The sequence below is a fragment of the Carassius carassius genome, chromosome 4, assembly GCF_963082965.1.
Source record: "Carassius carassius chromosome 4, fCarCar2.1, whole genome shotgun sequence".
Lineage (NCBI taxonomy): Eukaryota > Metazoa > Chordata > Actinopteri > Cypriniformes > Cyprinidae > Carassius > Carassius carassius.
Window position 1 is genome coordinate 29713251 of NC_081758.1, and position 12306 is coordinate 29725556.

Consider the following 12306-nt stretch of genomic DNA (forward strand, 5'->3'; position numbering starts at 1 on the left):
AGGAACAAGGAGTGGCACCAAGTATCACATGAGACCCATTCAGTGAGTGACTCATAAACAATCGGCACATACACAAACGCTCTCAGCCTTAGAGATTCACATGAACATACACATGCCCTCTATCTTGTGGTTTCTTCCAGACCCGTTCATAACCATTGTCTTCATCAAACTTTTTAAACAAATGTCCTGTTAGAACTTTTTTTCTCCATTTGTAAAAGCATTTTTAAATGTACGGTAATATGTGAAATCGTTCCATGCATCATATAGCAGAGTATGTGCTGCAGATTTCCCATAGTCATGGACAACTTGGAATTTCCAGGCCTGGAGAGATTCATTTGTCATATTAACTTTCTCCTTCAGACCATGTTCTCATTGTCAGTACCACAATCTGAGCTCCCAGATTTCCCTCTCGAGAGCTTTCACTACATCTACTCTGACATGGACACATTCCAAAGAAGCCTCCACATTACCAAAGCAGAGCTTGGCCAGATTTAATTCCCGCCACCAGCTCCATGCACATTACTGGGATGTTCTTTTTAGTGTCGAAATCAGTTACTGAGAAAATCAAGCTTCGTTTATTGGACTTGTGACATGGATTGTGAAATTTTGTGTTAGTGTGAATGATTTGGAATGATTTGGCATGGCAGCGGATCATTTGGGATCTGCCTAAGGATGTTTATAAAAGATTGATGTGTGCAAACAGTCATGCCCAGCCCTTACAGTCAGCTCTGTTCCCACCATCACTCTCTGTACATGTATAATAGCTGTTAGCCAAACTACATTACCCATAATCCTGAAACGGGCAGTGTCCTTAATAATCAGACAGGTTATTAGAGAAATGAGAAACATTCATTAATCAAATATTGTTGTAGTTTTGTGATTTGTCCTGGAGTTGTGTTTATGGTTTAACTGAGGATCTCTTAATAAAATTCCCAATGGAGAAAATGAATTGGGGAAAATACTTCCAGAATCAAGACTAATCTAATTTGTGAATGTCTTCACTGTTACCATTCAGAGTCAGATGCTAAAACACAATGCAGACAACACATATAATGCAAATAGATATTGCTGTATTATTTATGGACCATTTTAGTATCCATGTAAAGTGCTTTGATTACCCAGAAACGCTCTATATATAAATATTACAAATTATAGTATTTATAAAAAAAAAATTGAATGGGATTTTATTTTAATATTTTCATTTTTCTTTCTTTGTTTTACTCTCATTTTTAGTAATTTTGCTATGTGCTTTTGTCATTTTTAATTTTATATTTTAGTACTTCATTTGATAGCAGTACATTTCATGGCTTCCTTGGCAAGCATTTATTTCCCATCGCCTCTAATATGGTACCTTTTTAAGACAATGCAGATGGTCAGGGTGACCTTATTCTCAGCCTCCTTGTCTCCCTTTTCACATTCCCCTTTAAGCACTGCCTGCACAACTGCCTAATGGCTTTAGCAGTTCATTTAATTACATATTCTGGCTTTATGCGGCAAATATGATTGATTGAGTGTAGGTCAGGAGAAATCATAATCGGAGCTCCAGACTTTTAATTTCTGCAGTGAAGACCATACGCATGTGTTGAGAGGGAACCTTTTTAGGGAATTCCTTTAAGCATTTGACTTGGCAGACTGAAATACAGTATGTAAATGCTATAGTATATGTCAGGTCGGTTTATAATTTGCTGGGGGAAAAAACTTACTTTTCTATTCTATTTTGATATCTTTTTATTTATTCTCTAATAATAATAATAATAATAATAATAATAATAATAAAAATAAAAAAACACTTGCTACGTAACCCTTGTAACTTTTGTTAATGATTATATTGAACTTGAGCATTTAGCTGTATGGATCTGATTTGTTTGAGTCTCACCTTTAACCTTGTTTGAGTATTAAACTGGTTTTTTATCAGTCATAAAAATCATATATAACCTTGAAATATCCCGTAGTGTTTATTGAATGAACTGGAGTTATTTTTAATGTGCAGGCGATTCACTGACCTTAAGTCTAACCACAATGGACATTTAAGTAAAATTAGATAACTAAGTTTTATGTCTTTCTTTGACCATCTCTAAATTCTTTATTTTCCATGCTCCTCTCTAATTTAATGACATCTTCACATTGTAAGCAAACAGACAGTAATGTTGTTGTTTTTTTGTTCTCTTGCCCTAAACGTTTCCAAGAGACTGAATGCCTACAAAATTTTACAACAAGCCCTACATAGTCATTTGGAAAACATCCCACCAGAAAGCAGTCGATAATGAAACTGCCTTTGTTCTTGTGCCAGCTGCAGTGTTGATCTTTTTACATGCATGTGAAGGACAAGGCAGTGAAGCTCAAACGTTGGAATCTCGTTTTTGGATCAGATACACAGAGCTCTGTGTGAATTGCTGTTAATGTTTAATGCCCATTAAAGTGTATTTTTGCTAACTAATGGACCAGTCAACAATGATATTAATTTTTAGAAAATGAAAACATTCTATATACATTTTTAGAAAATGAAAACATTCTATATACATTTTTAGAAAATGAAAACATTCTATATACATAAGACATTAAGTCTAACTTACCTGTAATATAATACTGTATATAATAAGCATGCTGTTTTTTTTAGTTATATGTATATTCGTTAATTGTGTGTGTGTGTGTGTGTGTGTTAGCACGGACAGGGGAGCTGATGGGAGAGTTTGGTCTTCTATATGAACAGCAGTATGCGGTTGCTCTCTTTAACAAGATGCGCTATGACATTGAGGGTGGAGGAGGCCCTCAGAATCAGCTCCTGCACCGAAAGGTAAAGCCCTTTTCTATTCCTTTTTTTCAGCTCTGCTTGTCTTTTTTTAAAGGTGCACATGAAACAAATAAAATCAGGGTCATTTCTCATAGGACTGATGGTCTGTGATGTCAGATGGCAGATTCGATTTGGGGATAATTGCTATGTTTGAACACACTTAGTTTTTTTGAAATATGTAGTATTGTCATCACAGTATGACCCTTTAAAGAGGAGCAGTTTGAACACTTTCATTCGTCCGTGGTGGTGGGGGTGTGTCTGTAGACAAACACACTGGGTGGGCAAAGAAAACACAAATTAAGCACTTCCAGTCCTAACATCTCTTTATGTAATGTATAATTAGGTGCTGGGTCCTTACTGAAAATAGAGGGACAACTGTTTCTCTCTGTCTCTGCTTAAACCGGACCTGAACAACCCTTCAATTCTTGTGATTCTTAGGTTCCCCTAAAGAATAAATCCATCTTCTCAGGGGCTTTATTCCAGTATCTCGAAGAGAACAAAAAATGGAGGAATCGTTTTCTCTTTATTCCTGACTCCTACAACATCAACTATTATGAAAACAAACAGGTAATGAGTGTATTAAAAGAAAATTAATCACTCTTCAGTAGTAGTCAAATAAAAAAATTGGAATTGGCTGATAATCGATTATTTTAAAGGCACCATGAACTGTTTGGTGAGTCCAGAAGTTTAAATAAAATGCATTTATTAAATATTTTTTATTTTTGTAGTCATTCTTTAATTCATTTGAATTAAAACTGCTTTCTTTATACTTTATCTGTTTCTAATGTAGGCCCACGACAGAGGGCTGCATCCTAAAGGCACCATTAACTGTGCTGGCTACAGGGTCCTGACATCTATGGAGGAATATCTTGAACTCCTTAACACCAGCCTACCAGGTCAGTCTAAAGAAGTGAGAGGAAAATGAAAAAGAAAGATGGGAAAACTTCAGGGAGGAAGCAAATTCTTAAAGGGTTAGTTCACCCAAAAATGAAAATTGGTCTGTTTTCACACCCCAGAGGCATCTTTGGTGTATATGACTTTCTTCTTTCAGACGAATCCAGTCGTAGTTATATATAAAAAATTGTATGATCTCTCAGTCTGTTTAAATACACTCAGTGGGTGCATTAGTCCAAAATAAGTTAAATAAAAAGCACCCATCCATAAAAACAAAATATGTCTCCCACGGCTCCAGAGGGTGAACAAAGGCCATCTGTAGCGAATCGATGCAATTTTGTAAGAAAAATATCCAGATTCAAAACATAATAATCACTTTAATGTAGCTTGCACCAACAGTTGTACACAGAAGAAGCTCCAGGAGCATGACGTATGAGGTCAAACAGGTAATGAGTGTATTAAAAGAAAGACAAAATTGCATCGATTCGCTACAGATGGCCTTTGTTCACCCTCCGGAGCTGTGTGAGACACTTTTTTATTTTTATGGATGGGTGCTTTTTAATGAACTTCTTTTAGACTAATGCACTAAACACACTGAAAGATCAAAGACGATTTTTTTATTTAACTCCTACTGGATTTGTCTGAAAGAAAAAAGCCATATACAGCTAGGATGACTTGAGGGTGAGTAAAACAGCCTAATTTTTATTTTGGGTGAACTAACTCTTTAAGGAATTTTCCCAAAGGAAAGTTAAACTCTATAAAACTAAGCAAAAGTTACTGGCTGATCGGTTTTACTAAGGTTATGTCATCACGGCAGCAAAGCTAAAAGAATAGATTACTTTACAGTTAAGGTCAGTAAAGGATTCAATCACACAAGACTCATGTGAACATGTATAATGTATAAGTCATGTGGTTATGACATTTAAAACCATATGTATTTATTACCTGTGCCTTGCTGTAACTAAAAACTTTTTTTTTGTATTGAACTTGCAGCCTTTCTTTGAAATAAATATAGAGTTGAGTCAGAGTCTAGATAATAAATGATGAAATGGAATGTGAAGTAATGGGCTGTGATCTTTGTATGTTGTGCAGCTGTAATCATGATGACTGGAAATCTTCTCATATGGCCACTTTTAATAGAATATGGAATCATGCAACATGCGTTTTGCAGGTGTAAAAGCTAAAGTTGGCACTTCTCCATTCCTGAAATGTGCGACGCAGTTTCCCCTCATTCTCTGGCATCCTTATGCTCGCCACTACTATTTCTGCATGGTGACTGAGAAGGAGCAGCAAAAGTGGAACGCTGTCTTTCAAGACTGTGTCCGGCACACCAGCAATGGTGAGTCTTAACCCTGTTGTTAAAAACAGCCATCCTTGTGTCCACTCTCCCCTCTGTCTCTTAAAAACCCAGACTCCTATTTAAAGCATGGCACATTACTTCAGGTAATCTTCTTTAATTACGGTTATTGTTATTTTGTTGTTTGTGAGGATAAACCAGTTTCAGACTTGCTAGAATAACTGATGTGTTATTTCATAAATCAGCTCTTTTGGACATCACTTTATCAAAAAGGAAACTCGAGCGGAACGCTTGGCATGGTTGATGGCTTTCATTTGGCTTGTTTGATAATAGAAAGAATTTTACCGCTCAAGGCTGTAAAAAAAAAAAAAAAATGGAAATCTGGAGTTTTTTAATCTGTGCTGTTATTCATTCTCTGTGTGTGAGCTGTATGAGCTATATGTTTATTTTGTAGAGCTTCTTTAACTTTATATAATTAGCAGAAATTATAGCATTTTACTATAAATGTCACTTTCTGTGTTTTGTATATGCCAATTAAATAAAATGCGATTCAAGCTGCTGTTTTATTTGTTGAATAATTCTAGTCAAATTCAATTTCCAGGCTAGACATACTGCATGTATTGCGCAAAAAAAATAAAAAACACATTCTTGACTATATGCTTCAATTTTTGTATGTTTACAATTCTTAGACAAGTATTTGCTCATGTAAATATAGTTACACCATGCCTAAGGCTATCAGAAAGTTCATTGTTACTGAGAGTTTCGCTCTTTCACTGTTAGTTTACTTGATATGTTGTTTGTCAGGACGCTCAAACAAGAGTATACTTGTCTATTGAAGCCTGTGTTAAGATCTTGTCCCAACTTATGGTTATGTCACCTGCTTGGTGGGCCCTTCATATGGTTTTGCTTGATATTATACACTCTTGAAAATGACCCCGTTCAATTTATGGGGGAAGAAATTAACCAAATAAATAAATAAATAAATAAATACAATACTATGCCAATGTTTTCACTATTGTGGGATGGCATTGGTGCTTGTATATTACAACCTGTAACCATTATACATTTAAATGATATAATCTTAATATTCCAAGCTGCTCTTTAAAACGTACCAGTAACCACCATGATAATACAAGTGGTACAAAGCCACCTATGAAAAGTTGTCATAAATGGCCTGTCCATAAAACATGAAATTTTACATTGGCAACCATCAGGGTAACACACATGACACTAAAATAATGCATTAACTAAATAGCAGAAAGTGTAACACTAAATAACACCATATTGTACATAACTCAAAAATAAGAAGAAACTAAATTATTTATACAAAATATAATCATATTTGATGTCACACAGGAACGTCTGAAATATGTTAATTTACTGTTTTCACCTTTAAAAAATGTAATATGGTAAAGTAACTTATAGTTTGCTGGAATGAAAAAAATTTAAAACTTTTTTTTGGAGTATAGGGTGGTTTTCAAAGGAAGCAGTGTTGAGGGGGTCCCACTATGGCCTTCTTACGGTGTATATACACTGTAAAAAATAAATTTACTGTAAAAAAAAAAGAAAAAAAAAAAGAAAAGAAAATGGCAGCTAGGGTTGCTGGAATTTTACTGTAAAAAATATAGTAGCAACATTTTAGGTTTTATGGTTTTAACTTAAATTTACAGTTAAATACCATAATTTCATTACCTGATCTAATGTTAATATACCACCCTACTGAAGTACTGAAATCTGTTTTGTACCTTTGTATACACTGATAACCACCAAATGCAGGTGGTGATGAGTAACATAATGAACCAAAGCCCATCAAAAGCAGTTTTTAAATGACATGTATAGAAGGTGCACAGTGTCATTCACACAAACACTAATCACCATCACGGTAACACACATGAAACTGAAATAATGCATAAACATTCATTTAACAACATTAGGTGTAACGCACAACCCTTATATACAAAACCGATAAGAAACAACTAAGAAACCTAGTTATTTCAACCAAAAAAACATAAAATATTAAATGTAATGCAGGGAATTCTGGGAATGTCATTTAACTGTTTTTTACTGTATATAGAAGGGGAATTTACCATTATCCATTTTAACAGGTTTTTACTGTAGCATTTTATAGTCTTTTATCATTAAATTCACTGCCATTTTTTTAGCCTACCCAATGGGCATGGGAGAGAAGTCTGATGGTCTTGACACTAATTGATGTGATTAAAATTCAGTCTAATTATACTAAAGGTATTCTAATTGTTGGGTGTGAGGTTCTCTATGTCTCATAGACATCTTACGATGGCTTCGATGAGTTTTTTTCTCTCCACTGTAGTTCAGATTCTAGAGTGGTCACAGCTGGGGCTGTGTACCCATAATTCAGTTTGGATGGGAGGCTGCCGAGAGGGGATGCACACTTGCGGCGAGGGCAGTAATGTCCCCTGGGGTATTAAGGTGGCCATCTAAAAGTGTGTGTGTGTGTTAGAGTATGCCAAATCCCTGCTGCGTGTAGTATGTTCTGAATGCAAGCACATCTGCAGTGCCTTTTTTCCCAAATAAGGGATGGTTAGTTCTGGTTAAGTTATTTGCTATTCATTAGTCTGTTTAAGATGTTCCCTGACATATTTAAAATATGTTTGACTGACATTTTCTATTCTTGCGGTTTAATAAGAAGGTTAGCTCTTAGTGGAGACTGCACTTCCAGAGGGATGACCGTGACCATTTTGACATGACAAGAAAACGCAATGCTTAAACTGTTCAGTATCTGTATTGATTGCTTTTAGCAGCAGAACAAACACTCTTTGTAGTGTTTAGAGCTGAAACAACGAATCGATTTAATCGATTAAAATCGATTATTAAAATAGTTGTCAATTAATTTAGTCATCGATTCGTTGCTAAATAACTTTTATTTGCCGTAAGCGGCTCATTTCGTGCATATTTCAAATCTGCGGTGACCAAAGTGTGGCAGTAATGAGCCACCGGAGGTTTTACTCAGCCAGTACAACAGGAGAAGTAGCGAATAGCCAATAGCTGGCCTTGTTTTATGTCACGTGCTTCCCGAACAGCGTCTCTGCAGCCATAGACATCATATGATGTCTATGTCTGCAGCATTCAGCGTGATGTGGGAGTACTTTACATTGAGCCTTTAAAAAAAGAAGAGTAACCTGTAAACTCTGCACTACTGCACTGTTTAAGGGGACGTTCACATATCGCGTCTTTTGCGCGCTCAAGTTCGTTATTTCCAACACCGCACCGCATCGAGTTAAAAACATTTCAACTTTTCAGAATGCAGCAACCGCACCGCGGGTCATGTGACAAGAACTAACCAATCAGCTTCATCCTTTCCCGTAACAACGTTAAAAGCTCAGTCAAGATGAAAGGAACAGCTGATCATAGTTGTATATGGATTTCCATTTTGAAATAAATTTAGTAGCAGAGCTACTGCAAGCGATTTTTGAGCTGCAAATCCATTTATCCTTTGCTGAAATTTCCGCATCTTCAAGGAGAGGGCACGTCATGGTTGCTTATCAAAGGCAGACGTCTCAGGGGCGCTTCTGCGCGAGCGCTTTGGAAAGAAGGAGAAAGCGGTGCGCCTAGCGTTTTCCACGCGTTTTTAGGCGCGATTTGTGAACGGCCCCTAAGACTTTCATTTGTGCAGATTCTCCAGTACAATGTTGTTTGCAAATGTTTAGTCGTAAAAGCTGATAACATTGCTTTTTAACAGTTAACATTTAAAGTTTTACAAACATGTTCTGTGATCAGTTTGTCGTTTACCAGTTCAAAATTCAGTCGTGCAGCCTAATTATGACTGAATGAGAGAGGTAAATGTAGATATTTGAAATGCACTTTTTTTTCTAAGTATTATTCACTGCTCTTTTTCACACAGCAGGTTTTTTGTGTGTGTCCTATTTTTTTTTTCTGGACAACCTTCTGATGGATTTTACTTTAAATTGTGAGTTCCATTCAGGTTTCATGCCATTGGCACTTTTTTTGAAGGATTGTTTACAATTTCACAGCAAAAGCTATAAAGCTTTTTCCCAGTATATAATAAAATACAATGCACTGCAATTTTATTCTGTTTTATCCTTATTCTTCGTGAAAATATGTTCTGAAAGATTCCTTAATAAGCTTTGTTCGGGATGTTAAACTACTTTAGGAGCTCTAAGGACTGCCATGGTGAAAACATTATTTGAAATCTCCTTGTGAAATTTGCCAGAGTATGGGTCAGTGTTCTGATTGCAGAAGAGTTCGACAAAGGATTACTAACACAATAAAACAACTCCAGGTATATTTTTGATGAGGATATGACAGTGCAAAATGGTTAAAATCTCTTAAATCTATGCTGAATGATAAAGACCATTTATTAATAATTTACTTGGGGAAAAAATGGGAAAAACTAAAATATAAGTACATAAACCGATTAATCGTAAAAATAATCGACAGATTAATCGATTATCAAAATAATCGTTAGTTGCAGCCCTAGTAGTGTTGTGTAACTTTGGTTTGATTCATCGGTTGAAAAAATGTTGTTTCTGTGAGTATGTACCTGGTCACCATGGTAGTTTAAGGCAAACCCTGCAGAAGGAGTGTAGGTTTGAGTGATTCGTAATATACTGTTATTCATAATTTGACCACTGATATAATTGCCCTTCCCTTTTACCTGGCAAATTCACACATTCATTATGTAAGTACTGTAATTATGTTTAGTACTATCCTGGTACAGTGTCATTATTTTGTGAGCTTGTGGATGACATTGTTTCCTGCAGCACTTTGAGCATAGCTGTTAAATCTTCTTTGCCAAACCAAAATCTTATTTAATTCAAGTTGTGTATGTGAGTTTGCAGTTCAAATGAAATGTGACAAGATGATGAAAATAAATCTTGTATTTTTACTGAGTTTATAAAAAAATTAATGTAGTTAGGAAGAATAAGGTCTCTTTCTTTATTTTAGATGACTCTAACAGAAGTCCTTTATTTCATAGGATACTTTGAAATTATTTGTCACAACATCTGCTGAGAATTAAAGCATCTAAACTGAAAACATGAGCCAGACACATGTTCTCGATATGTTTGTGGCAAGCATTGTGTCAGAGCTGTGTTGGTTCAAATTGTACTTCTGTATAAAGAGCTAAATGTGATGTGTAAATTAATATAATAAATTGCTTAAAACTGCTCATCTGTGTCCTAAAATGTGTCCAGACGCTAGGATCCAAGAACATGCAGTGATCCAATAGGATGGTGTTATTCTGTGACTGGATGCCCAGAGAAGTAAACCCAAGCGTGTATGAACAGTTACTGTAAATCAGGACTGGATCATGACAAGCCACAGCATGTTTTTGGAAATGCATCATTTACATGTAGAATGTTTAAGATCAGTTTATCACAAGGCTGTTAGAGCAACCAGTGCATTTTTACTGTACTATATTAGACTTTGCTGTAAGTATCCTGGCTTGTTGAGTTCTGTAGCCCCGTGTGTCATGAGCAATACTGGTGGCCAAGTAAAGTCTGGAATGCAACAGCAATTCATTTAACCATAGTGTCCATGTTTTGTTTGTCTGCTCTTCCCTATGTGATTTTTGGCTTGGTTGAGAAAGGCTTTAAAGGAATAGTCCACCCTTAAATGAAAATTTGCTGTAATGTACTTATCCTCAGGCCGTCCAAAATGTAGATGAGTTTTTCTTCATCGAAACAGATTTGGAGAAATTTGGCACTAGGATATTTCTCTTGTTCATCATTAGATCCTCCAGACCTTTGCAGTGAATGGGTGCCATCAGAATGAGTGCTGATTACAAAACAAAACTACTCCATCAATTAATGTCTTGTGGAGGGAAAGCTGTGTGTTAGTGAAAAAGTTGTTTCATCTGAAGTCGTCACAGATCGAGCACCATAAGAGTTCTGAACAAACACGTCTGTGGATTTGGATGTGAGAGCACGACAGGGGAGGGACTTTTTCACGGGAGGAAGTGTTATGGATTATAGACTTTTTAGTCTTATGTGACGGTTTAAAGTTAAACTCCTTAATGATGGATTTCTTTCTTACAAACACGCAACTTTTCACTTCACAAAGACGTTAATTGATGGACTGATGTCATGTGGATTATTTGTGGATTGTTTTTATCAGCTGTTTGAACTCTCATTCTGACGGCACCCATTCACTGCAGAGGAACTATTTATGAACAAGTGATGCGATGCTTAATTTCTACAAATCTGTTTGATGAAGCAAAATTATTTACATTTTGGATTGCCTGAGGGTGGATACATTTTCAGTAAGTTTTTGTTTTTGGGTGAACTATTCTTTTAATGTCTAAAGAGTAGTAAAACGGCTTCTGTGCAGCTCACAAACCTTACTTTGGGGAAAATTGTTATTTATGGCCGTGAAATGGCCTACACAAAGTTGCTAGACTGCTCAAGTCTCACAAAGCTTTATAATGTGTATGGCTCATGTCAGTCTTGGAAGAACGTTTTATTAGGCAACTGAACCGGTTTACAGTCATGTTAATGAATTAAGTCCAGGTGGTTTAAAACCTCTTCAGTGTCCAGACACAAAGTTGCTCTTTTGAAAGCCTATTGAATGCATTGTAAAGGCCCTAGATTGACAATCTGACAGAAACTACACAAATATGTAGAAATAGTCAGAATAATTTGAATTTGCAAGTATTTAGTTACATTATGACTGAAAGGGATAAAAATGTGAAATCTCAAAACTTGCCCTGGTGTTATCTGACCATGTCTCATGTTGTGCACTGTGACTGTATTAATCCGCTCATTGGTCTCAAAGAGGTTATTAGGGCATAGTGTGAAGCGAGGATTTTATTTATTTTTTCTTTACAGAAGATCCTCATTTTTCTCTCCTTGTATTTTAATCATTTGGTGTTTTTGGACTGAATTGAGATCAGTTGCTTTTACAGTGATTGCACCAGAATAAGCGACGCGTTAAGCTCATTCTCTAATTTCTGCATAACACTTCTTGGGCTCTGCCCAGATGTTAAGCTATATGTTAATAAATGTTTTTTTTTTTATTATTTTATTCTATTCTGACAGAATAAGTAACCCAAAATACGTTTTCTTGTTTTTGCGTACACCTCACCAGCTCTTCCCATGTGTTTCATGAATATACTTATCTATGTGCATTTATTTTATAATTTTACTAGCATAATAATAAATGGGTCACCAGAATGAACGACCCATAACTCTTGTTTTCTCCTAACACTCTCTGGTTCTCTCCGCACCTGTTCATAAACACACTTGCCCATGTGTGCATGTATTCACAAAGGCGTCAAGCTGTGCTGATGTGGAGTGCTGGACTTCCTGCCTGTTCTCCTCCAGCCCCC

At 36.0% G+C, this 12306-nt stretch overlaps 1 protein-coding gene across 1 annotated transcript in view; it reads left to right on the forward strand.

Moving 5' to 3' along the window:
- LOC132139722 (protein Niban 2-like) overlaps positions 1-12306 on the forward strand; it is a 28683-nt gene that overhangs the window by 4012 nt on the left and 12365 nt on the right. The window contains exons 2-5 of the mRNA XM_059548300.1: positions 2664-2794; positions 3230-3358; positions 3582-3687; positions 4857-5024. Coding sequence (XP_059404283.1) covers positions 2664-2794; positions 3230-3358; positions 3582-3687; positions 4857-5024 — 534 coding nt within the window. The remainder of the gene's footprint in view (positions 1-2663; positions 2795-3229; positions 3359-3581; positions 3688-4856; positions 5025-12306) is intronic.